Source organism: Prosopis cineraria, unplaced genomic scaffold, assembly GCF_029017545.1.
Source record: "Prosopis cineraria cultivar Desert tree isolate PC_DT_omini unplaced genomic scaffold, ASM2901754v1 PC2, whole genome shotgun sequence".
Taxonomy (NCBI): Eukaryota; Viridiplantae; Streptophyta; class Magnoliopsida; order Fabales; family Fabaceae; genus Prosopis; species Prosopis cineraria.
In genome coordinates, this window is record NW_026555333.1 from 36,292,053 (window position 1) to 36,319,056 (window position 27,004).

Consider the following 27,004-nt stretch of genomic DNA (forward strand, 5'->3'; position numbering starts at 1 on the left):
ACTCACTTTCAACTCTTAAATTTTAACACTTTAATCATCCAAAACTTTCAACTCTTGAGTTCAATAACCACATTAGGTTTATTAACTCTAACAACTTCACTAAACCTACCTATCACCATTAGTGGCTTCCAACAACCCAAACCTTTATCACTAATATCACTTTAATGTATAAAGTCATTCATAATTGAGAGCCCACTCTCATGAACATATAAAACCACTATCTCTAGGCTTGGATAACTCAAACAACTCTCATTAACTTCATTTAAGTCAATAGGCTTGGACCCAAAGCTTTCAAGGTTTAAAAATCATCCTCCAATTACAAACTCTAACTTAAAAATGGTGTAAAGAGAAAAAAGAATGGTAGGGGAGCCTTATCTTAGTGCTTAAAAGCTTTAAATCTCCTTAAAATACTAGCAAAAGTGTGCCCTAGTAAAGAGAATCATAAGTCCCTTCATTCTCCTCCTTTTTTCTTTTTGATTTCATCCACATAGAAGCCTTCTTAAGTTAGATTCTTGACATTACACTGCAATGTAAATACATTATGCTACAACGTAACACACAATAGGCCAAATTTTGATTTTCTCTTTTCAATTTGAGTCCAAGTAGTCAAATTCACTTTTAAATCCAATCCAATGACTAAAACCAAACCCAATAGGCTTATTAGCCATCTCTAACTATGCTTAAATTCATTTATAATTAAATTTACATAATTACCCTTTATTAGCTTAATTAATTAAGGAAATAATTTTTAGGATGTTACAATGCAAACTTAAGTGTAAGTTTGGGATTGTATGAAGGCAACAAAGAGCTTGACTTAATCTTGGTAGAATTAGTGGAGAAAATCTCAAGTGCAACTTGGAGACTAAATGTAGGCTCACATGGTTGGAGCTAAATTAGGATAATTGATTTATGCAATCTTCTCTTTCCTACTCTCATTCATTTTTGGTGATATATGTTTTGACTTATCTTTTTATTTTGTTTAATTAGTCAAATTTTTATTAAGCCATATTCATTCCCTCTCTTGGGCACACTTTCAATCAGGAGATTAATACCACCAAATTCTACAAAGTTAATCAATAAGTCATTCATATTCAATAGCATATATTCTCTATTGTTATCAAAATAACCTTTTTAATTATATGTAATTTTTATTCAATTTTTCTCATGAAATATAGATAAAAACATATATTTAAATTAATTGATACAATTCCATTTAATATTTTATAGTAATTGATTCAAAGACATTATACCATTTTTTTTCAATATTTTTTCACAACATTACATGAAATATTTTTTTTTCACATTGTAACATGAGATATGACTAAAAAATCTATTATTCCTTAATAAAATATATTCAATTAAAAAAGATAACTTTCATTCTTTTTTTTAACCTTAAAATTGAACACACACATGTAAACAAATTTTCAGTTTCTCTAACATGGCAATATTATTACTTAAATTGAAATTTTATAAATATTATTGTTTATATTACTTCTTAATTCTTATAATTTTCTCATATCAAACCGGCATGGGATCCAATTTAGATCAAAACATTTGTTTAACATAAAATTTTTTTGATACATGTCAAACCTAAACTTCATTTTGTTTAAAATTAAAACATTTTTACTTAAATTGTTTCAGTAAATGTTGTTATCCCTATTACTTTTGTCATTTTTCTTAATTAAAAAGCTATGCAATGCATAGGATTAAGTCTATTTTATAAAAGAAACAATAATATGTAAATAAAGATATAATCACCTAATCAATTTAAAATGACTGCACTATCCAAATAAGTACAAAAGGTCAAACTATCATAAATACAGTTTGCCAACTAAGCCTCCAAAAATATGAAATGATAACATCTATATATATATATATGAACATAGAAAACAAAAAAAAAGTGCTCCTAGTCCTCATTAGTCTCTAATAGTTACTAGGATTGCTCTCTTTTTTTCATGAATTTTTGGCAAAACAGGATTGGAATGAACTTTCATTGCATTGGTAAAACTTAAAAGGTCATAGAAACCTATAAATTAATCAATAAAAAAAACTACTCAAAATTTACTTAATTAGAAATAAAAACTTGTAAAAATTGTGTTGATAAACACGTAATAAATAATCACAATATAAATAAAAGAATAGAAGTTGAATATTGCACTTGTATTAATAAACTTAGACAAGAGAAAATTACAATGTAAAATAAACTCAAAAAGACAAAAAAGTAAACAACAAAAATGCTCATGTTCAGTCATAAGGAATAGAGGGCTAAGGCCTTTTCTTAGAAATGGTTATAGGATCCTTATTGACCTTGATAGAATCCTTCCTTGCCAAGAAATTCTTAACATAATCATTAGTAATTATGTTAATTTATGGTTGTGAAGTAGCTAGATGAGGATTTGTAAAAGCTGAGGTTTAAGTGAAGGCTTGGAAGGATTGGGGTTATTGGTAGGTAGAGGAACATGCACTTCTTCTTTAACAACTTTTAGCCTATACCTGGCCTAGGAGCTACACTGTCCCTTGTCTTTGAATTTACTTCGATGTTTAATGATTTTAACACTCTTCTTAGACTTAACTTTCTTAGGCACTTTGCTCTTTCTCTTTTTTAGGATCTTTTTCTTTCTTATTCTCCCCTTTTTGTCATCATTAAGGGACTAAGGCACCAATTCAATAAATTTGAAAAAAATGAGAGGGTAAAGTAATTATAGTTCGTTGGCCTCCATCTTTCAATTTTGCCTCTATTTCATTTTGAGTAGGTCAAGGAGAAAATTGTAGAGACAAATGGACAATCTCCTTATATGCTAATAGGGTGGTAAAAGGTTGAGATGATAAGAAATTTGTGTTGTTCTTTTGCATGAGCTCCTTAAATAATTCCTTGGTTAAGACCCTAGTTGACTTGATAAAGGGAGAACCAACCTCCGACTTAGGCTCAGTGGATGATCCAACATTATCAAAATCACTATAGGCCTTTGCAATGGCTATCACTACATTAAAGCCACTGGCGTCTTCCTTCTTATGCTCAATTCCTATAACCTAAACCTTTTCATCTCTAACTTTCTCAATCTTAGACTTCGCCTCATTTTCAACTACTATAGCTTTAAACTAGTACTCTTCTTAGCCACTAGTAACATCAAGATCTTCTAATCTTCTTTTCTATGAGCTGTGAGATGAAGTCTTGGTTATATGAACTAATACACACTTGGGTGTTGGAGCTTTAGGAAAGCTTTTTTCATGTATATATCTACCCTAACAATCTCTTTTACTTCTACTAAAGAGCCACTTTCGCTAAAGAGTCACCTAAACTTGTGACTTGAGCCTTTAGAATGCTAATCTCTAACTTGTACATATTAGTTTGTTTTTCTAGACATAGAATGAATACCTCAAACAAGGTCTTAAACCTCATCTCTAGCCATTTGATGGTAGGAGTATCCAGATTAGGCAATGCCACTTCTTCTTATGCAAGTATAGAGGTGCTAGGATATGGCCTCCTTTTTCTTGAGCTAATTGAGGTTTGGACATGGGAAGTTAGAACCATAGAACATAATGTTTCACCTTGTCCTTCCTTTTTTGATAGAAATTTCATCTTCTTGGGTGTTGTATTTCCCATTATGTCTACTCTAATGACTTCAATCCCTTCCAAATAAATGATTTTCTTATTATTTAATATTTTAGACATAAGAGATATACACAGCATGTAATTCCTTACCCTTCAATGATCTAGAGTCACCAAATTTTGAGTTCTCTTGATAATAATTTACAGCACCATTTATTTAAAAATCCTTCAAGGGCAGTCATATAAACAAACTCTTCTTGATTCAAAGCATTCAAGCTAAATTGCTTACCCAAGATAGATTTGCTCAAGATATGGTGAAGGACCTTATGGGTAGTAGGCATTGAAGTAGGCTTCATTACTTCTTATTTAAGGGCTCTTATATAGGCACTAATGCCTTTTCCATGATAGGCTTTGAGAAATTAAAGTGTGTTAGCTTTAACATAGAGCTATCCAAAGGCAATTCTAAGAGCTTGATCAGGTATTCCTCTGTTATGTCAAACTCTTGATTGTTGATCTTCTCTTGAAGAGTATTCCCATTATCAAATAGTCTGATAGAGCTGTAGAATGCTCTAGCTACTTCCTCACCAATAGGATATTTGAGCTCAAGCAACTTCATATATAAAGTCATCACCTTCTTCATATCATAATTGATATCCTCAAGATCTTTGAAGTTTACACACTAATTTAATTCAAGACCTTTCTTGGTCATTTTCTCATAGTGAACTTAGATTAACCCATCATATAGATCTTTGTTATTTTAGTTTTCCTATCTATCATCACTGCTTACCTCTGTGACCTTTTCTTTTCCTTTTATTTTCATCTTACTCTGTACACTAGCCTTTTCCAAATTGGGATTGTTAGAACTCTGAATCATTAAGGGGATATCTTTTAGAGCTTTCTTAGATGAACCCGAGACATTCATATCAGAAGGTTGAGTAAATAGAAACTCAAGCTTAAGATTGGGATTTATCTTGTTTACCTTTAGATGGCTTTAAGGTCTTGGCTTTTGAGGAAGTCTTCTCAATAGATTTTGAAGTTAAAGACTTACTAACAACCTTAGGATATTCTTGAATCTTCACTTTCTTAACTAAAGCATCTTTCTTTTTCCTTGTGTTTTTAAATTATTGCCTTTTATAGATCTTCAATCTAATGGCTATTACAAAAGTACTACAACTCATCTTTTACTTCTTAACCATAAGTTCTCTTATTCTTAAGAAATTCTCTATAGAAATCTCTCTACTAACCAAAGATTTCTTAGTATTCTTAGTTTATGCCATGCATTTCTATGAGCCAAACAAAGCAATTTGGGAATTGAGAGGATTGAGAGGATTGAGAGGATTGAGGGGTTTTATTAATTGAGTGTTCTCGAGTAACTCTTGAAAAAGGAATTTGGGAAACAAAGCACAATCAAAAAGATTGACTAGAGAGAATGTGTAGGTTATACTAGTAGGGTTTCAAATAAATGAGAATAACTGAACAGAGAAATACATACACATACACACATTTCGATATAGTTACCTTCTATATTGATATAAAGAACCAACCGTTGGAATAACTAATGAAAAGTAAATGCATTGAAATATGAAACATTACCTTGCTATATTGGTGTAGGTATAGCTATTCTAGAATAAATCAAGCTTATTCCCCCTTTATTCTAATATAGGCTCTGTCTTCTTCTCTAATGCTGTACTGGTATACAACAACAACAACAACAAGCCTTTATCCCACTAAGTGGGGTCGGCTACATGGATTGCAAGACGCCATTGTGCTCTATCATTTATCAAGCTTTTAGGAATATTATTAATTAACAGATCGCGTTTAATAACTTCCAAAAGTGTTCTCTTAGGCCTTCCTCTACCTCTCTTAATCGGACTCAAAGTTATATGTTCCACTCTTCTTACTGGTGCCTCTCTTGGTCTTCTTTGTACATGCCCAAACCATCTCAACCGATTTTCTACCATTTTTTCCTTAATAGGTGCCACCCTCACTTTTTTCACATACGTGCTCATTTCGAATTTTATCTTTACGTATATGTCCACACATCCATCGTAACATTCTCATCTCTGCTACTCCAACTTTATGCTCTTGTTGTCCCGTTAGAGCCCAGCATTCACTACTATATAACATTGCCGGTCTGATAGCAGTGCGATAAAACTTTCCTTTAAGTTTATTAGGCACCTTACGATCGCAAATAACTCCTTTAGCTTTTCTCCAATTAAACCACCTAGCTTGAATTCTATGTGAAATATCTCCACTGATTTCGCCATCATTTTGAATAATGGCTCCTAGATATCTAAACTTTTCCAATTGAGGTATAATTTGATCTCCCAATTTCACTTCCAAATTATTGTCGAATAGTCCTTTACCAAATTTACAATATAAATATTTCGTCTTACTTCTACTCAGACGAAAACCTTTCGACTCCAATGTCCTCCTCCATAACTCAAGTTTGTAATTAACCTCTTCTCTTGTATCTGCTATAAGAACTATATCATCCGTGAAGAGCATACATTTCGGAATGGAGAACTTTATACCAAACTAACTACATTATTTATGAATAGATAGATTGCACCATCATTCTTCATTTGTTCTTCATTATACTAGTATAGCTAGCTTAAATTGGTGTAGTTAGTACTATACCCAAATAAGCTTTTTGTTCCAAAATAAAAAATCTTATCCCACAAACACTTAAAACACTCATTAGTTTCATTATTATGCTTAGACCAATATAAAGACTTTGTACCCAAATAAAACATTGTTATTTTGAAATGGAAAATAAAAACCTACAAAAGCACTTTAAAACACTTCAAAGCTTAAGTTTGTCTATGATATAAGGAGAGTATAAGGTGGTATGTTGATCATGCATATCATTTTATAGCCATATGTATAGGTGAACTTATTTTTCTAAGTACCGATGTATTGCCAATTTATATACGCATTTACTTTTCTTAATTGTGAGTAGTATGTTTAAGCTATTTGATTATTGAGTCATAAACTCACCCTATGGTTAAATTTTTTACGTGAAGGCTTTGATAAGGGCAAAGGGAAGGAAGGTTCTATGAAAATTTAAGGGACTTATATCCCTCTATCTTTTAGTTTGTAACAAATTATTTATGCTTATGCCAACTTAGGACCATATGTCATTTTAAGGTTATTTGTATGGATACCATTGTAGACTATGGGTATCTCAACCTAGGATGTTGTTATTATGATGTAATGTTATGAGAGGTTGAGAAACAAGTGCAAGTATTGTTTGGTGTTAATTATGTATTTGAATAGCCTTAAAGATGTTTATGATTAATTGTTGTACCCTTTGAGTTTATGCTAAACTTGGGGTTTTGATGGCCAATTCTTGTGTAAAATTTTGTTGTTGCCATTTGATTGTGCAATTAGGTTTTTGTGATCCATTTGAGTTGGTTTAAGTGGTTCCTAAATTATTAAAACTATTTCTGAGGGTTTAGACACCCTTATTATTGTTTTGAAAGAAAAATAGATCAATTTGGGTTCGAATGTCTAAATTCTAAATGGTTGAGTTTTGGGTATGTTATCTTTTGCACTTTAGAAAAAATCAAGTGAAAAAGATCCTAAAAGAAATACTAAAACAAAGAAATAATGTTTAAAGTCACTAAATTACTTGCTCAAAAACTTCTGCAAATTATCAATCAATGTGACAATAATTAAGAAAGAATTATGTACATCACAAACAAACCTTTACCAAGAATAAATGTCAAAGGGTAAGCCTCTCTAAGTTAAATATTTGCTCTCATTACTTAAAATGTATAGGTATTCAATTTCACTTAAAATTCATTAGAATAAACTCTACCATAAGTTTGTAACCCTTCTACATCTCCATTACTAAATTAATACTTGCAATCAAGAATCAAGTGGACTTTATTAGGCTGTAATGTGGGTAATGAAAAGATGTCTAAGAAATGCATGTATGAAAAATAAGATTAGCATCAAGATAATGCTAAATTCAAGATATATCTACTTAATATGCAAAGCATAACCTAATTTAGTTGAGTGGACACCATAATACAATGAGGATGGAAAGAAATGATAAGAAATAATGAAATTAAATGAGGTAGGCAACTTTCATTTTTATCTTTCTTTTGTTTTTCACCTTCTTTTCTTCTTTTTATTTTTTTTTAGCAACTTTCTTGCTTTCATTCTCACTTTTTTTTCTTTCATATCTTTCTTTGCTTCATTTTTTTTCTTTTGGTTGCCCCTAACGTGTTGGGAGAACAATGAAAATGATAGATATAATGGTGTAACAATAAAGAATAAAGAGTAATGGATAGAAAAATGACAATAGGCATCTACTCAATTGATCTACAACATGCAATAAATAATAAAAAGATATATAAAAGTGTAACATGCATTCCTTAGGGACAATAGGGTGAATATTTATTTTTAAGAATTAAATCAAAAGCTCAAAGTGGCTAATAAAGGATAATCAATAATAATGGGTTGGCTATTTGGCTCTTGGCTATTGGCATTTTTTTTATGAATGTCATCTTTCATCTTTTATCAAATAAGTGCAAGACATGTAGTCTCAATTAAGAAGTGAAACAAATTTTAAAGGGTAACATTACTAAAAAATTAATCACACATGAGTGTTTGGCCTTTTCCATAAAAGGGTAATGTTTATTTTAAACTATTGTTTAGTTCAAATGACATTTCAAAAAGGATTTCTTAGAGTCTTGTTTTCTTAATCTATTTTTTAAAACCCTTGTGTTATGAAAACCATATATGACAAATTTAATTAATTTTGGTTATCATAACAGTCTCTCATGTCACTTGTCACTTCATTCTTCTTTTCGCTTTTCTCTCATCAACAAATCATCTCCTACTATCATTGGGACATAGGGACCCTTTATGACAATGTTAAGCATTTCTATATTGAGGGCTTCAAGATACACTATCATCTTGCTTTTCCAGAATGGATAGTCTTCACAATTGAAGGCTAAGGTTTGGTGGTTGACAATCCTTCTTCACAATTATCATTTACAAAATTAGCCATTAGTTAGATCTTTGTACTATGATTATTAAGTCAAATTTAGTCAACCAAGCTTTGATAATAATTGAAAGTCTACCTAAGAGGGGGTGAACTGGGATTGCAAAATTGACTAATAATGCAAGATAAAAAGATAAGTTAGGAATGACATCACCAAACATAGATGAGGGTAAGGAAAAGAAGCTTACTTAGATCAATTATCCTAGTTGGCTCCAACCCCTTAAGCCTACGTCTAGTTCCTATGTTGCACTTCAAATTTTCCCCACTTACTTTATCGAGATTAAGTTGGGCTCTTGATTTTTTAGTATAATCTCATACTTATACTCAAGTCTAAATCACTCCTTCTTATAAAAGTAAGGATTAATTCCTCTTAGGTTACCTGAGCTTGAGATCTTCTATTTCAAGTATGAAAAGCAGGGATAAGTAGAGTAAATTTAAGAATGAACTAATATTGTCAAATACTACCTTGAAGAGTTACTTTAAAATTAATGAAGCTCATTTGTAATGAATATTACAATAAAAAGTTAGTGAACAAATGAATATGCTCATGTATTAACTCATTTGTTCATTCGTTGCACTGTCATCATAAAGGCATCTAAACTTTATAAACGATCCATTAGACACATGCAGATAACCAATAGACACTTAGTCTTCTCCCCTTTAAGTTTCTCTAAAAATGAGGTAATGGCATGGTGCTTTACAACAAAGTTTATCTCTATCACAAGTAAACACAATAATATCTCTTTGTATTTAAAGTTCTAACAAAAGGTAGGTGAGGTTTATTCCAATAGTGCAAATGCCATACCGTAATAAGAATAATGAAAGAATCAATGAATGTTTAATCCTACCCAAAGTTGTATTTAAAAGGTTTCTAGAGTGATTATAAAGCTAACACAACTCAAAAAGTGAAATGAATAGATAAGGAAAGAGTTACGAAGATCATGACGATGAACATGAGAAACAGAGTATGTTCCTTGATGCTTATATCGAAATAAGTATGGCTATACCAGTATAGTCAAGAACATTTAGTAAATGTTTATTTCGAATAAAGAATATTATACCTATATAAGAATGTTTATTCCAAAATAGAGGTGTTTATACCTGAATAAGAGGGGTTGCATTGGAATAAGGAAGATTTAGCCAACATATGAAAGAAGGACCACTATACTAGTATAAAGTGCTTATACCACAATAAAAGCATCTATTTAGGGATAGTGGGCTTATATTGAAATAGCGAGAGAGACGAGAGAATAAAGATAACTATATTGGAATAAGCTTAGCTATACTGGTAGAAGGACTAAAATGAACATACCTTCACAAAAGCTTTTAGAATTTGATTTGACGAGTAATAAATGCTAAGACCATCTAAAAGACTTTTTAAATATAAAAAATGGTTTAAGGATGAATTCAAGTTAAGTCAAATACTTAAACTTGGGAAGAAACTCAATCAGTTTTAACTTGAAGCACTTAGAGTTTCTTGGCTATATCGATGTAAAGGTTTTATATAGAAATAGGCAACCTTAGTTAGATTTTTAAAGCAAGATAAGCTAATTACCCTTATAAGCTATTAATCCTTTTTATTTTTTTCTGTCAAACAAAATCTTCTCTCATTTTATAGTCATCAAATTTAGGGTTCAACAGAAGTAGAAGAGCAATTTTGGTAAGGTATACATTTTAAAGAGTTACATTTTTTCTATTCATTATAGGTATACATTATTATAGCCATATCAACTAAATGTTAATTCAAAGAAAACTAATAAGACAAATAAAATGATATATAATGTAATAAATTAATTAGCTTCATACATAAAGATAAAGTGTCTAGTTTAAAGAATCGACTTGACAATTCATTAACTATATTTGCCATTGTACATTAATAATGCTATAATGACACATATGTACACATTTTATTACATTACATAAAGCTAAGATATTATTTTAGAATGTTAATCTTGTTCTTTCTACTTTCAAAGTACATGCTATCTGATATTCCTATTATGGATGAAAGGTCACTCAATAGTTTTTATTTAACTCTTTTCAGATACATACATTGATATTATTCCTTACACAATCTTGAACTCTGATAGCAAAATAGTGATAATGTCTTTACGTAAATTTTGACAATACCAACTTCAAACTTACTTGAAAATAGTATATGTTAGATATGACATTTATACATGATATTCAATTCTCCAAACCTAGTGTGAAACATTAGTTTACCAAATGAAGTGATGCATTGTTAGTTATTTCTTTACTCTTTCTCTTTTTGAAAGAAAACAACCATTAAAACAATAAGAGGAACATATTGTTGTTATGCACGTTTATCTATTAGCACTACTTATTGGATTTATTTATAGTATTCTTGTCCTCCTTTATGTTCTCATCTATTTGGAAAAACCATTATCACTACGTATCTTAAAGATATAGGAAACATAAAAATCGATCGTAATATGAAAATAGAAGATTTGTAAGCATTTTAAGAGTATGCCATGTTCAACCTCATGATGTATTGGAGGCATAGGGAAGTATCAAGGATTTAAATTACACGTAGAACTTTGTTGCTATATGCAACCCGAGACATCATAGTAACTATCTGGTGTAACGTCATCTCCAAACTTACTAGACACATAGAATACCAAACAAAGGGCAATGTTATGATAACTGAGATTAAATTAATTCCATAAAAATAGTTATCATAACCCAAGGATTAAAAGAATATTTAAGAAAATGAGATCTTAAGAAAACTCTTTTAAAAGATCATTTGAGTTCAAACTATAGTTTTAAACAAATAAACAAGACAATATAAGCACAAAAATTCATCACATAAAAATAATAAGTAGAAATGAATAATTTTTCAATAATAGGGCACAGTGTGCCATGATGCAATAGGTTGTTCGCTGTAGCAAATTGCACGGAAGGAAATGTCCCTCTTTATGCCACGCGTCGAGGTGTGATGGAAAATGCACCACAGCACGTAACCATTGTCATGACAGCTCTCCGTGCCAAATTTCAGAGTACACTATTTTGCCTTTCGACATCCAATTCGAGCGATTCAAGCATCCATAGGTAGCTCTCAAAGCCACATACCTATTGGCACTGGTCTCACATCTAAAAACTAAGATAAATGAAATTTGAACACCCAAACCTAAAATGGCATAATTTCTTTTCAAAACCACTACCAAGATGTCCAAACTCCCAAACAAATGTCAATAAACATAGAACCACCTGAACCAACTCAAATGGACTACAAACAACTTGTACAAGCATTCAAATCATTACAATAATAGTTTAGATAAGTTTTGGCCACCAAAAGCCCAAAGTTGACATTCTGTAAGAGAAAAAATATACAATAATCTTTCAAATGGCCAACCAAAACATGTGAATTACCATAAAATTAACACTTGCACTAGTATCTCAACCTCTCACAACATTTACAACATAGATACAACATCTCAGGCCAAGATACCCACAATTAAGCAAAGAAATCATGCAAATGCATCACAAAATGATATATGTTCTAAGTTAGCATATGCATACGACATTTGTTATAAACCAAAAGGAATGAAAGGGGCTATACAATCACTGGCTAGTCCCCTCAATGTCGGTCATACCTTCCTTTTCCTTTCCCCTATTAGAGCCTTCACTTGTAAAATATAACCAAGAGATGAGTCAAAGACTTAGTAATCAAATGGTCGAATCAAACAACTTGTGTGTGAGAACCATTTGTACATCTGTAAAGTAGCATTCAAAACATATAATGAATCATATATCTATACATATAGTTGTAGTATGAAATGCATGATTAATACACCACCTTATACCCTCTTTATGCCTTCTGACTGAATCTGTAGGCTAATAATTTGATGAGACCAAGTTCATGTGACTGAACTGGCCCAAGCTCACTATTAGTAGGAGGAAACCTTAGCTAAGAGTGCATATTCTCTCTGTCTCTGAATGCTAAGGGTGTCGATGCCCAATCTACCTCATGTAGTACTATGACTTTCAAACAATATAATACTGAGCATCAAGGGCTCTATGGTGCTAGTATACTATATGAATTTTCAAACAATGTCCCCTAACAATACATTAGAGTGAACTCTCACCCTCTTACAATGATCATACCAAACATGCACGATGATCCAACACATAGTCATAACATATGATTTTCCCAAAAATATTTATTTCTACCAAACATAGTTTTGCAAATAATTATACCTAAAAATAGCATTTTGCCCTCAAAAACCGCGCTAAACATAAATTTGCCACTCTATTTCACATAATTTCCAATCATAGACATTTTATATTAATATTATAATAGTTCAAAACAAGCACAATAGTTTCAAAGATATTCACACAACTATCCAAACACGCAAATAAGGAGATTAGATAATCTGGTTACCTCAACCTTTTTGTCACTAAAAAGATTACCATGGTCAACTAACAGCTCCACACATATTCACTAGCACCATAATGCTTGACCGAAGGCTAATCTATAAGATTAAACTCTTAATTATCAATCTACACACTAATTACCTCATTTTTAACACAATTGTGAGTACCCATTTTATCTAAAACCTTAATTTAGCCCTAACAATTCTTCCAATGCACTCCATTAATTAAATTTAACACCCAAACATATAGACAACACCATTACATTATTCACATTGCTCTTAATCATCCAATTTCTACCTAAGGTTTGTCCAAACCCGAACTAAAAACTCCAAATCACTATAAAATCTATAAATCTAGGTTTAGAGGCTTGATTTAACTCCTTAAGGCCTTAACTAAGGCAATGAGTTCATTCATTACCTAAGAAAACACGAAATCAAAACCCTATAATACCTTAAACCTCAGAAGATTCAAACGTAGGGAAAGGGAGAGGTGTAAGGAGCTTACTTAAAGCTAAATCATGCCCCAAATGCTTCCAAAGTACCCAAAATCGAGCCCTAGCACCTACTGATCATTTCCCATCACCTCCTCATGCTCTATCTTATCCTACTTTTGATTTTTGTTCTGATTCGCAAACTAATAAGTGCAGATTTTATATGTGAGCCGTGGCACATTGGTTCAACCACGTGGCACATGGCATAAAAAGCCTTCTCCATTATTAAATCTCCTCCCATGCCATGGCCTGCTCAAACTTTAATTTAGCCCTCTTCTAAAACTGTTTAATGATCAATTAGCTACATTAGTCTCCCCAAAAACATCATTAACCAAAAATTCACTTAATTTGACTAAAATACCCTTATAAACACTAGAAATTCCTAGAGTTGAAATCCAAGATGCTACAGATGATCTAACATAAAGCTTTATGATTTCATAAAAACAAAAATATTTCCAAGTGAAGATGATTGGTATAAAGATGGTTACTGTTTCTTTAAATCCTTCTATAAAATTTTAAGAAGTTATGGTCTCCACAATTGTTGATGGGAAGATATTGAATATGGCTTATTTTTTCCTTTAACCATCTGTCTTCAATAATTCAAACTATACATTCCATATCTTGTAAAGATGCTAATGCATACATGTTTAGAGCTAACTATATGCAACATGTGGGACGATTACTCCACGCAAATTATACCAACAACATACCAAGAAAAGTCATGCTAAGAACATCTAAGAGTTGAAAGTTACTTAGGAACTCCAACCAACTATTCCAAAACCCTAATCACTATAGTAATCATTTAACAGATGATTAATTCAAGGAAATAAATGAAGACAACATGATAGATATTATTTACCACGCACTTTAGAGTTAGGGGTTGAGATAGGATTTTTAAAGCTGAAGATTAGTTGCAATTTTATGTCTTACGAACTTCAATTTCGTTACATCCTATGTTCAATGTCGTAGCCATTAAAGAAGTTACCCTTTTAGCTTTATTTAGTTAGTTTCTATTTATTTTTAATATGCTTACCTTTATAATTTTACCAGTAAAAGTATAATAATATGTTATAGCTCTTTAAATCCATTAGGCTGCTTTACTGTTGCTTCATGTTTATGATATCTTACTAGTTCTAGAAAGATAAAAATACAAAGATACAATAAATAAATCAATTTGAAAACAATCCCCTACAAATTGTAGCTTAAATAGATAAATTGAAACTCTATAAAAAAATGCTCAAAAATCATTTAATGATACTTGACTCCAAAGGCATCTCTTCCTATAGGGTTAAAAAAAAAAAAATTGTACCTTATAGCAACATTCAAATATATAGGTATTCATAAATTCTAAATATCTCTTATTATGGGTGTCAATTTATAATTTTCATTCATTGAAAAGTTTCAAGTACTAGTATATTAAATCAATAACCTCATATATTTATAAATTTATTCAATTATTAAACTATTTCATATTGTAAAAATATGAATTGTATAATTAACAGAACAAAATATGATTCTTTATGATAAAGTAACATATGACACTGGAAAAGAATTTAGAAAATTAGTATTTGTATATCCTCATTTGAAATCGTTATCAGTATGTATATACATTTCAATTGAAAGGCCATAGGACGATATTGAAGTTCCATATAAACTTAAAATAACAATATCGCTAGTGTTTTTGAATATCTTTGAATGTTGGGTGTTCAACTCAGATTGAGGATGTGATAAATGACAAATAGGGAACATGTAATTAAAAACCTTGATCAATTTGATATGTCCAGACATCCATAGTCGACATCCCAAACACAAAAGTAATGGACTTAAAAGTACATAAAGTTAAAGAGTAGGGAAAAATGGCAACAAATCCATTACAATAGTCAATCAAAAAACACTGGTGCATAATGGCATTCTAACATCACAAATTCCTTAAGACTTCAACATCTCAATCAATGCCCTGCGAAGAGGAGCCAACTCCTAGAATATCGAATCATAAAAAAGCCTTGGTACACCAGCTAGTTCATAGAAAAAACATATTTCTTGTAACAAATCAACAGAAGACATTTAGAGACACTTTGAAGATATATCTAAATAGGACAAAAAATATACCACCCTCCTTTACAACCATAGCATACTGAACAATGATGAAAAGATTTTTTGAATTCTTAATCATCTCAATAGAATTACATGCAACCTTAGCAAAGTCACCATATAGCACACATTGAATCATATTTTTCTATGGAAAAAGAGAAGTGCTCTTAAGGCTACCAAGTCATAAAAATATGCTTAACATATATGATAAAACTTGCTTAACTCGCTATCTAACACAAGAAATTCAAAGTTTCAAGTGATTAGCCCATTTGATTTTGTAAAGGCGGAGGCTACCAATCCTTCTAATAAAACCCATCATGTTTGTAATATGATTAAAAAATGATGTCAATAAAGAAAAAAATATCATACATCATATTAGTTAGCTTCAACCAAAAGAAGAAATGACTATAGTTTTGAAACTGAACCTTAGGCCACCACTCGCTTCTAATATTAAACATAGACATGATTTGAAATAGATGATTAACTATTGGGAATAGATATTCATGAATGCGATCATCTTAGGTTGCAATTCTATATATGATAATGGGGATGGATAGCCAAACCACCATGCAACCTTAAAGTTATGTATAAAGTATGTGAGCTTCTTCACAAGTTGATTACAAAACTAGTCAATGAAATTATCACCAATTAGAGATATTATCACTTGACCACTGCACAACAAATGAAAATAGATAAACCAACTACATATCATGCTTAAATCAAGGAAATGACGTATAGATAAAAAAAAAAAAAGAAGTAACTATTCTTGATATCATCACAAAAATTTATTCACAGAAGTATCAAATGCTATCAGTTCAAGTGATATGACTTTCTTTAGCAAACCAAAAGCAATATTGTGTAGATCTACACTAGATCTCGTGAAAACCTTATCAACCCTCACAATGACCCCATTTTCAACTCCTTTCAATAATGGATTAAAAGTGTCAATCATATCATAACCCAAGGGAATCATCAATCAAAGGCACTAGCCAATTATAAATAAAGAAACATTGGAAAGAAAGTGAAAGTAAGGGATAATATTCACATTCACAGTCATATAAAGGATAGGTTAAGGTGATAAAAGATTATAGAAAAAAATCCAACCTAAAAAAAATATTATGAATAGTTCTCACTATCTCAAAATCTCACATATACTCAAAATTTTTGAAAGGGAAGAAATTGTTTTATTAAAGGCTAAAGGGCGTTGGTATAAGTGAAGGAGGGTGAGCTATCCAACCAGAAAATGACTCATCCAAGATGTTTAAGAAAATAACAAAAAGGTCCTAAAAAATTAATTAATTTAAATTAAGCTTCAAGCATCAAACTCAAAATATTTGTAACTGTATTGTGATGAATTTATAACTTATTTTTTAAATTTTAACATGATTAAAGAATAATAAAATTATTTTTTCCATTAAAATTTGAAATACAAGTTGTAAATTTATTATAATAGAATTGTAGATTTGAGAGATTGAGTTGCAAATTTTTGAAATTTGACACTTAAAACTTAATTTGAATTAATTGATCCCTTTAAAACCTCTCTATCATTTTTTTTAAAATGTTCAGCACACAACCCAAAATGAGTCCACATTAAAGAACGCAGCCATATTTACCTAAACAGCTCTATGAACAATGAAATGAGTCTAAAGCCATGAGTGAGCGCATTGGCTTGGTGGAACTCTATTTTAGGATGTATTGATTCTACGCATAAGAGCCTATCAGTTGAAATTAAAATGTGTTTATTAACAATAATTGTTTTAATTGGCTCCATGCGAATTTTCTGTAAGCAAATTTCTAAATCTTGTCTGATGGTCAAAAAAAGTTTAAATCTTGTCAATAGAAAAAAAAAAACTGTCATTAGTGGAATTTCAAATCTACGAAATTTGACTTTATTTAGATTAGATTGGAGATAATTTAATGTGATTTTAAGGGACCGGCGAATATTACCCAAAAAGAAAAAAAAGTTAAAACATTGTTTAAAAAATTAAAATAATAATAATGCAGAACTTTTTTTTTCATATATTTTTTCGTTATTTTAATTTTAAAATATTAAAACTGAAAAATCCAAAAAATCTAAGTCGTGATATTTTTTTTTTTGGACATCAAATTATGGTCTCGACACTCCATGACTTCAATCCATTTTCACCGTCCGTTATAATCATTCATCAACCCCATCGCTCTGCATTTATTTCACTCTCTCTATCCTCACTACCCTCTCCATTTCTTTTGGTCTTTCTTCTGTTTCCATCTATTAGAGGCAAAGATCGAAGAAGACAATGGCCACCGTCACAATTCTCTGATTTACGTCCATATCCTTCGTTTCTTCTTCCTTCTGAATCTCTTCACTCTTCGGCTCCCACACAACTGGATCTGACCCACATTTGCTTCTTCGTCTTCATTCAGCAATGGCCGCAGCCTTGGAGTGTTGGTCAAGCCGTGCCAGTACGGACGAGGAAATGGTGGAGCAGGTTCTGATGAGGACGCAGGATAGATCCGAGGGCGAAACAACGTCAGAGAGCTCTTCCACTGCTGGTGGACTCAAGGAGACCTCGCAGATGCAAAAGAAACTGCAGAGGCTGAGTCGGAACGTCACCGAAGCAATAGCTTCGTTCAAGAACTCGCTCAATCTGGATTCTTCTCGTGACCCTGCGCCTCCTTCCAAGGTAGACAATTCTCGGAAAGTTGTGTGGGGAAGTGTTGTCCGGAATCTTACTCAGCTTTATCCAGGTAGCCAGCTGCCGGAGAAGCTCATGTCCAATATTCGCAAGCATTACGATTCGCTGCCTCTAAGGTGGGGTTCTGGTGAAAATTATATTTTTTCTTTTGATTGAGATTAGATTCAATATGGTTTTGAAAGCAGCTCTTGAACTCGAAATAAGGCCTGATTCACGGCCTGGTTGTGTTAACTTTGAAAGTGATGGTGTTACAAACACTTGGCTTCACTTCTGAGTGATTCCTTTCACCTCTTTGGCTCTTTGTTTTAGCTTTAAAACTAACTGGAGCATTCGGGTGCTAGAAATTCCAGAAACGAATATAGACGTGTTGTTCAGTTCTGATTTTCGCTTCTCATAACCATTTCTTCCTTTCGTTTTCACAGCTATGCTCAGGCGGGATTCGATATGAAAGATGTGTTTCTTCACATCAAGTTGATGGAGCAAGCATCAGTAGATGACCAACCTGCGATCCTGATTCAGGAAGAACCAGATAATGAAATTCAAGGGTGTATATTTAAGCTGACTTTTGCTTGTAACTCTCCAATTTCATGGCCATCAATGGCCAGTGCACTGGATAGTTCATGCATTTGCTGCAAGAAGATACAGATCTTTGAGAAAAAAAGTTTTACCCTTGGGATTGTTCTTCTTCTTGTTCAGCCTGGGCAAGATAAATTGATCAAAGTCCGAGTTGAGAATGCTCTAAAATTTGCGATGAAGAAGCCCAAAACCAGTGCAGTGAAGCTTCCCTTTGGCCTTTGTGGATGTCAAGAAGAGAACTCCAAGGGGAGAGAAATTGGAGAGATTGAAGAAGACAGTGGCGATGCATATTATGGAAATGGTTTTGAGAATTCTAGCCAAAAAGTTCAGCTACAGTTGCCCTTACCTACTTCCTCCATTCTTGTATCCGTAGATGAATGGCAGACAATTCAGTCTGGTGGGGAAGAGATTAAAAAATGGCTATTGAACTCAGATAGTCTTGAGTTTATAGAACAGACTGGACCCAATTCATATAAAGGGGTCCACATGGGTAGAAGGGTTGGAATCGAGAAGCTTAAAGGGTGTGATAAAGGAAATTCTTATCAGTTCGAGCTCCGTCAAGACCTGTTAGGACTGATGACCTGTGGACACAAAAAGAGTCTGCAATTTTGTGGTGTTTCAGTGGATGAAAATCATGGGTTATGTGTGGTGACGAAGTTCATGGAAGGTGGTTCTGTTCATGATTTGATGCTCAAGAACAAGAAGCTCCAGATTAAGGAAATTACAAGAATTGCTGTTGATGTGGCTGAGGGCATCAAGTTTATGAATGATCATGGTGTTGCATACAGGGACCTCAACACACAGAGGATTCTATTGGATCGACATGGAAATGCTTGCTTGGGAGATATGGGTATAGTCACTGCTTGCAAAAGTGTTGGAGAGGCAACGGAGTATGAAACTGATGGTTACCGGTGGCTTGCTCCAGAGGTTTGCCACTTTGCCCATAATCTTACTGATCACAACTTCAGCCAAAAAAAATTATCAAAATAATTGTCCCAAGCTACATGTATTGTATTTGCCATACATGGTCCATAATATTCTCTTCAAGTGTTCATTTGTTCTCTTAAAAGAGGAAAAACGCAAAAGTGAAAAAACATGCTACTGAAGTGTCAACTCCCCTTTTTTGAAAAAATGGCTCCTTCTCCATTCCAATAGTTTATCACCTAGGTGCGTCATCCAAATGAGCATGCCTTTTAGAAAAGTTATAAAAGATGGCAATGAGCTTTAGGCTTTTACCCTACTGGCTACTTCTGTGCCAAATCTTTATCTAGCGCTGATCTCTTTCTGAGCATTATTACTGGTAGAAAATCAGAATTCTTATATTCCCATGACCAGCCAACTGCATCTTCAATCAAATATTATGTGCTTGATGTCTAATTCTTATGGTGGCAGAAGTTGTCTGGTTAAGAAAATGATGAAAAGCAATAATAGAATTCAATAATATCCAACATGGAAAAAGTGAAGTTTTTCACCTCGTGTTACTGATGCCTATTTAATTTCAAGTCTCTGTTCTAGTGATTGTCACTGCAATATTTCAACTACAGTAATTTAGAAATAAAAATGTTACAGAAACTCTCCATCTGGGTGTTCTGCATGTCCTCTTCACACCTGTTATGTGACTTAACTTCCAGTCTAACGTATTTGAGCTCAATTATCCATGCTGTCTGCCCTAAGTATGCCTAAAAGACGAATTATATGTTCAACTTTAAGGCAATTTAGATTAACTTTCCATAGTTTTTATTGCCTCAAATGACTTTTAAGATCCAACGAATGTGAAGCATGTTACTAAATTTGACTACCCATAAAAGAGACTTTATGTCGCTTGTCCTGGCATCATTTGTTTGAGCATGCCTAACATGTTTTCATGATTATTTTCTCTTACCCTTTATTTTTGGTAGACCTTTATTTAGGCATTCCTGTGTAAAACAAGTTAGTGTCTCCGTGTGATGCCAATTACACCACAATTGATTCCACAATGGAGCCCGCATGTTTTAAGGCTTTAGCTTGACGCTTATCCCAGCATTCTAGTTATTGTCCTGTTGCTAAAGCTACTCTGAAAACACTCACCTCGTGTGCAGGCAGAAAAAAGAACAGATAAAAACCATCCGGTAAAGTCATTATTTGGAACCCACGTTGTCTGAAATCTAAATCTCATTTCTGACCTGGATACCCAGTGTTTGCTTTGCACTTATAGATAGCATGAGTTTCTGCTCTTGTTAGTCCTCCTTTTTATTCAATATCTCTTCTATGATGGATTGTATTGTCTTGTGTCCAAAGGCTGACTTGCTATTTTTTGTCTATTTTGGAAACAGATAATTGCTGGTGACCCAGAGAGTGTCACAGAGACATGGATGAGTAACGTTTACAGTTTCGGCATGGTCCTTTGGGAGATGGTTGCTGGTGAGGCAGCTTATTCTGCATATTCACCTGTGCAAGCAGCAGTGGGCATAGCTGCCTGTGGCCTTAGACCTGAGATCCCAAAGGACTGTCCTCAAAATCTAAAAACCCTCATGACCAAGTGCTGGAACAATCAACCTTCTAAACGCCCTCAGTTCTCTGAAATATTGGCCACACTCTTGCGTTCTAACAATAACAATAGGTAATTGTGGAATCCTTTATCTGTGGATAGTAATATTCATACCAAGCTTCTGTGTCAGGAACCCTAATGCTTATTAAATGCAATGAAGATGTAAAGTTTTTGCATGTTTGGCAATTTTGTAATCATTTCTTCATAGCATAATGAATCCAGGTGTTGGGGGTGACTTTTGGCCACTCTTAGAAATTATCTCTGCCATTATAAACTCTATTTCTGCATTATTAGGGTGTTATGAGTGATACACATACACCTGAAATTATTTTGTGAAAACTAGGATGGGGAATAGCAAAAAGCAGATGTTCTTGGGGGCCACAGCCAGTGGACTGAGATGAGGACCATCATTTATAGGTTTTCCTTTTGTTTGTTTGGTGGGTATCTTGAGGGCCCAGAAGAGAGTCATTTTCTTAAATGTGCTTTTGTGAGTTGTGAAACTGTCAAATTCTTTTGGCCTCAATTTTCCAGATATCAATCCTTTTTAATTCTGCATGTATTAAATTGAGGCCAAAAAAAGCTCTTTATGTATTAAATCTAACCAACTTTGTTAAAAGCATGTAGCTGAATGACTCTTTTGTTGACTTTCAAACAAATTATGTTTAACTTTTCTAGAAGTCTACGAGAAGTTTGGGAAGTTGTTGAGAAAGATACTCTCTTTTCTTGCCCTTCATGTATTCACCAAAAGATCAAAAAAGGAACTGTTAATATATATATATATATATATATATAAGTTGGGTTTGGCTTGGGGTGAATCTTACAATTTTGTGCTTTAGATTTTCTTTATACTTTGAAAGTCTGTTTTGGTGCTTGATTTTGTATTAGTTTCTATGGATGATGACGGATTATTATAGATTTTTAATTAATTACATTTTCGTTTTCATAGAGTCGACCAAGCCCAATAATAAAGAAAACTTTAGGAGATCCAAGATAATGGCCCGAAGAGATTATAAAAAGGGGAATGACATATATAGGTCCCGCGGGACCAGCATTCTGAAACACATGTACAGTGCCTAGGTACTTAAGGGGGATTATATGAGCAAAATCAAATTACCTACATATTCTTACTTTATTTTCCCTGGAAAATGATAATCAAAAATCTTGTGAAAACAGTAATGATAGATGAAGACCTTGAATTATGAAAATGTCAAAGAATTTAAGTTCCATTTTTAGAATTTAACAGTGAATTTCATTATTTCAAGAAAACATTAGCTTCTTTTATGAAGTTAATATATACATTATTATTGACTTAAAGATACCAGAAGTGTTTAAAGAAAAAGTATTTGAGTATTTTTATTCTTTATCCCTTAAAAAATTTCTAATTATTGAAATAATCAATAGAACATCACTCATGAATTTTTTTTTTTAAAAATATAGTTATAAATTTAAGGAATACTACTTGTTGACCCACAAAAAGTTAAATTATAAATAAATAGATAGTTTTATAAATAAATATAGTTTTATTTGTGAATTTAAGGATAATCATTTATAATTTTTTTTTCTTTTAAGATTGGTTTGCATCATGATGCGCTACTGTGGTACTTTTCGTTAGTTTTCATTGTTTGAGACGTTGAGGTTGTCATGACTTTTACTTCCTCCATCGTTGCAACTTCGTAATTAATTAGACTGGTGGGTTGTGGTAAATAAGTAATTTTATAGTGAATATTATTGCGAATATAGTTTTGAGTTTGGAGCCTGTAATTTGCAGCCTCCCATTCCTTAATTTGCAAGTTGTGTTCATGTTTTTAATGGTGAAAAAAGAATTGTAACATCACAAAAAATTAGATTAATTTTGAGGATTTGTAACTACTCTTCTATGATTTGTAACTTCGAATACCTTAATTTGCAACATTTGTACCTGTTTTTAATAAGAAAATCAACATTATATCATGAAAAATATTGGATCAATCTCGAGGATTTACAACAATTGCTCATTAAATTGCATCTTTGTAAAGCATAATTTGCAACCTATTTGCCTTGTTTTTTCAATAAGAAATCAGAATTGTAACATGCAAATTATTTAATCATTTTTAAAGATTGACAACTTATGCTCCTTGATTGGCAACTTAGTGCCCATTAATTTGCGAGTAGCTTTTCCATTTTAAATTTGAAACTGGAAGTTTAACTTAGAAGTTTAAGATAATAATGATTTGATCAATCTTATGGCCATGCAATTTCTATTCATTTATTTGCAACCTAAGGAATTAAAATAACTACAACTACTTATTTGTGACCCCATATACCTTGAATTGCGGCTCCATATCCCACTTTTATTTATAAGCATAGGATTTCAACATAAAAAATGATAAAAAAACATACCTTTAAAATATGTAAATGATAATTAAGTACTAAAAATGTGATAATTATTATTTAGTTTTTAGGGACTTGTTTACCATTTTTATTTTTAATGAAGTGACTTGCAAATCCAATTACATTACTTGAAGTGATCTTTCTAGAATCAATTTCACTAGTCCTATTCAAGTCTTTGTACACTTGTAGGAGAGGCTTATCACCTCCAAAACGAATCCTCATATCAGTAGTACTACAAAGGCATATCAAAATCCATTTCACAGCTTTTCAATGCTCTCTACTTGGGTTTGATAGAAAACTACTAACTATACCAACAATTTCTATTATATTTGTCCTTGTACACACCGTTGTATACAACAAACTTGTAACATCTTATCTTAAATCATGCAAAAGACTCATTTATATAATAAAATCTATCGAGTTGTAAAGTTTTGGGATTCCATTACTAAACAAGTGGGCCTAGTGCAGATGAAGCCCAAGAAAACACCCAACCAAGCTCAATGTAATGTAACAATTCAACTGAATAATATTCATTAATAATGTTCTCGGTTTCCTAGTTAGGGCTCAACACAACAAATCTCAGATATCCAATTAAAGGCTAAACATCCAAACAAGCCTCAAAACAACAATTGTAAATATATGTTTACAAAGCAAAAGTATATAAAAGGAAATCATAGGTCATGGCAATAAAAGAAAGTAATCGTACACATGTGAAAAGCCTAAAAGCAACAAAAAGAGTCCAAAAGCTCAATTTTCTAACACCTTCACTTAAGACCTAATAAAACCCTAACTTAAAAAATGTTAAGAGGTAATGAGTGAGATCCAATGTCTTTGTTATATGGCTATACGAAATTACTCTAGTAGACCTTCTCACAACCATTATGATAAACAATATGCACATTTTTCACAACAATTTTGCCATTCATTTCACAACTTGGGAATACATTTTTTAATAAACATAATTAAATATAATAACTAGCATAGATAAAACAATGATACTTATCCCTTAATGCCTCCCTCCTAACCTAATTCTACTAGCTAGAGTCTTAGTTTGAGGATACACTTAGTCAAAAGTGCATAGCCTACAAATTTAGTCTCCCTTTCTTAAAAGGAAGTTCCTATGTCCTAAAATCCCAGGCAAGGAGTGTGGCCTTAAAAGAGCTATCATTTGTGGATCCAGTGATGATGTACCATGCAACAATATACAAGAGACATACAAATCTCCAATATACTTGCCATTATACAATCTAACCTTACCCCTTACAAGTACATCACATCAAACAAATAAGTTTCCAAAACACCCAAGCATACTTAAAATGGACAAATTATAAATCATAGTTTACAAACAACTAATGTAATGCCCTCACCAAAATTATCATATGTTTCACTACAATCAATTCTAATCAATTCAAAATTGTTTATTTTGAAAACCTTGAGATCCCAAGAAAAGATTCTCAAAATCATTTCATAAATTACCTAAGTTATAAAACCCTACACACAACAGAAGCAATTTACAAGGCTACATCTAAGTCGAAGAGAACATGTGCATTCCAATGAAATTAAGGCAAATTTAGGACCATGCGCCGCAGCTCATGCTATATGCATAGCAACATGTGGCACAGAACCACAGCGTGACACTCTGTGTTGTGTGCCGTGGCGCACACACCTGATTCTATTGTTATTTTGCAAATTTCTGATATGAACTTTAAAAGCGCGCTATTTCTTCATTCAATGTCCGATTGGAGTAGTTCAAGCACCCATACGAAGCTTGTTTCGTAATCTAATTAATGACACTAGTTTTGCCTCAATTTGCTTTTTTTTTTTCAAAAATTGAGCACCTAAGTGCATTTTGACCATTTTATACTAAAATTTACCACTCGAGCATCTCAATTTGAAACCAAATGTGATTAGCCACTTTTTTGGGCCTTAATCATGTCCCAATAGACAATACACACCTGATTGACCATACACTTGCACAATATAATACATACACATATTTAGCCTGTAAACCACCCATATAACACTTTTGGGCCAAAATTGCATTTTTCATCCTTAATCTCATACAAGGCCAAATCATCACACATACTTCAAATACATTTCATATTCACACATATACACATTCATCTACTAGCCTACTCTATCATTTCACCATTCACACATATCCACAAGGGCTAGGGAACTCAAAATCACCAAAAACACAATATTCACACATAATGCACATGTACTCAATTCCTATGGCAACTTATACACAAGTTCATAACTAATAATGTATAGATTCATTATGCTAATTCTTACAAAAAACTTAGGAAAGAGATGTCAACTCAGCCTATGTCTTTCCCTTTTGATCTATTAATGCTAGAATCTAAAAAACATAAATAACCATGGGTGAGATAAAAAATCTCAGCAACTAACATAGTTCGTCAAATGCTTATTATTACAAATAACCATGCCAAAGTAACAAAATTAAGGTAATATCAAATATATAGTAAAGTATGAGGAAATTTCATCTTTTCAAAATATTTCCACATTAATACACACTAACATAATCATCTAGCCACTGAAACTCTAATGCTTCCCAACACAAAACCATAGGCTCTCCTAGATGAATCACTTATTGACCCGAGCACACTTTCAGTGGTAGAAACACTCGGCCGAAGGTAATATAACCTACCTACAGACTATGGTTTCCCTCTTCACACACTTGTGATAGAGGCGTCATTGACTCCTAACTGTACCCTAACGAGTATTAAGGAGTTGCCAGACTACCCAGATGTCTCATGATAATAGTTTCATAATATATTGTACCGAATTACCCTTGATAACAACCCGTATAATGCTGCACTAGATGTCCCATGGTGCTAGCTCGACCATATAGATTTTTCATTTACTTATCCACACACACACAACCCCAAATGTCTTGGGTGAACTCTCACCCTCTATGATCATGCCTTTTTTACAATTTTCACCATTTTCTTTCACATTTCCATACCATATACTTTCATAACATATATATATATATATATACATATATATCATTTGAAATCAATGGCCTTTTAAATTTTGTTTCACAAATTGATATTCATGCTAAACCATTTTCCATATCAAATCATGCATAAAACTCATAAAACCAAATTTACTATTTCATATTTACTTCTACACAATTATAATAGTTAACAAACATAACAAACTATATGATTACCTTAAACCTTCCATCTGATAGAAAGGGTTACCCGTGTAATTTTCCTTACTCAAATTTCTCTTCGCTTATTCACATTTCACGCACTAAAATCTACACAAAATTGGCATCCAAAGTTAA

General features: G+C 32.4%; 1 protein-coding gene across 1 annotated transcript; it reads left to right on the plus strand.

Moving 5' to 3' along the window:
• Positions 1–17,709: 17,709 nt before the first annotated feature.
• On the plus strand, positions 17,710–21,977 carry LOC129301681 (uncharacterized). The gene is made up of 4 exons (XM_054940276.1): positions 17,710–18,331; positions 18,638–19,718; positions 21,104–21,390; positions 21,662–21,977. Exons 1-4 carry the CDS (start codon positions 17,946–17,948, stop codon positions 21,717–21,719), a joined length of 1,812 nt encoding a protein of 603 aa, XP_054796251.1. The 5' UTR covers positions 17,710–17,945; the 3' UTR covers positions 21,720–21,977.
• The last annotated feature ends 5,027 nt before the right edge of the window (positions 21,978–27,004 follow it).

Coding starts and splice junctions, on each gene's coding strand:
- LOC129301681 (XM_054940276.1), top strand. CDS start 17,946: ATGGCCGCAGCCTTGGAGTGTTGGTCAAGCCGTGCCAGTACGGACGAG. Junction 18,332..18,637: donor TACGATTCGCTGCCTCTAAG/GTGGGGTTCTGG, acceptor TCGTTTTCACAG/CTATGCTCAGGCGGGATTCG. Junction 19,719..21,103: donor ACCGGTGGCTTGCTCCAGAG/GTTTGCCACTTT, acceptor TTTTGGAAACAG/ATAATTGCTGGTGACCCAGA.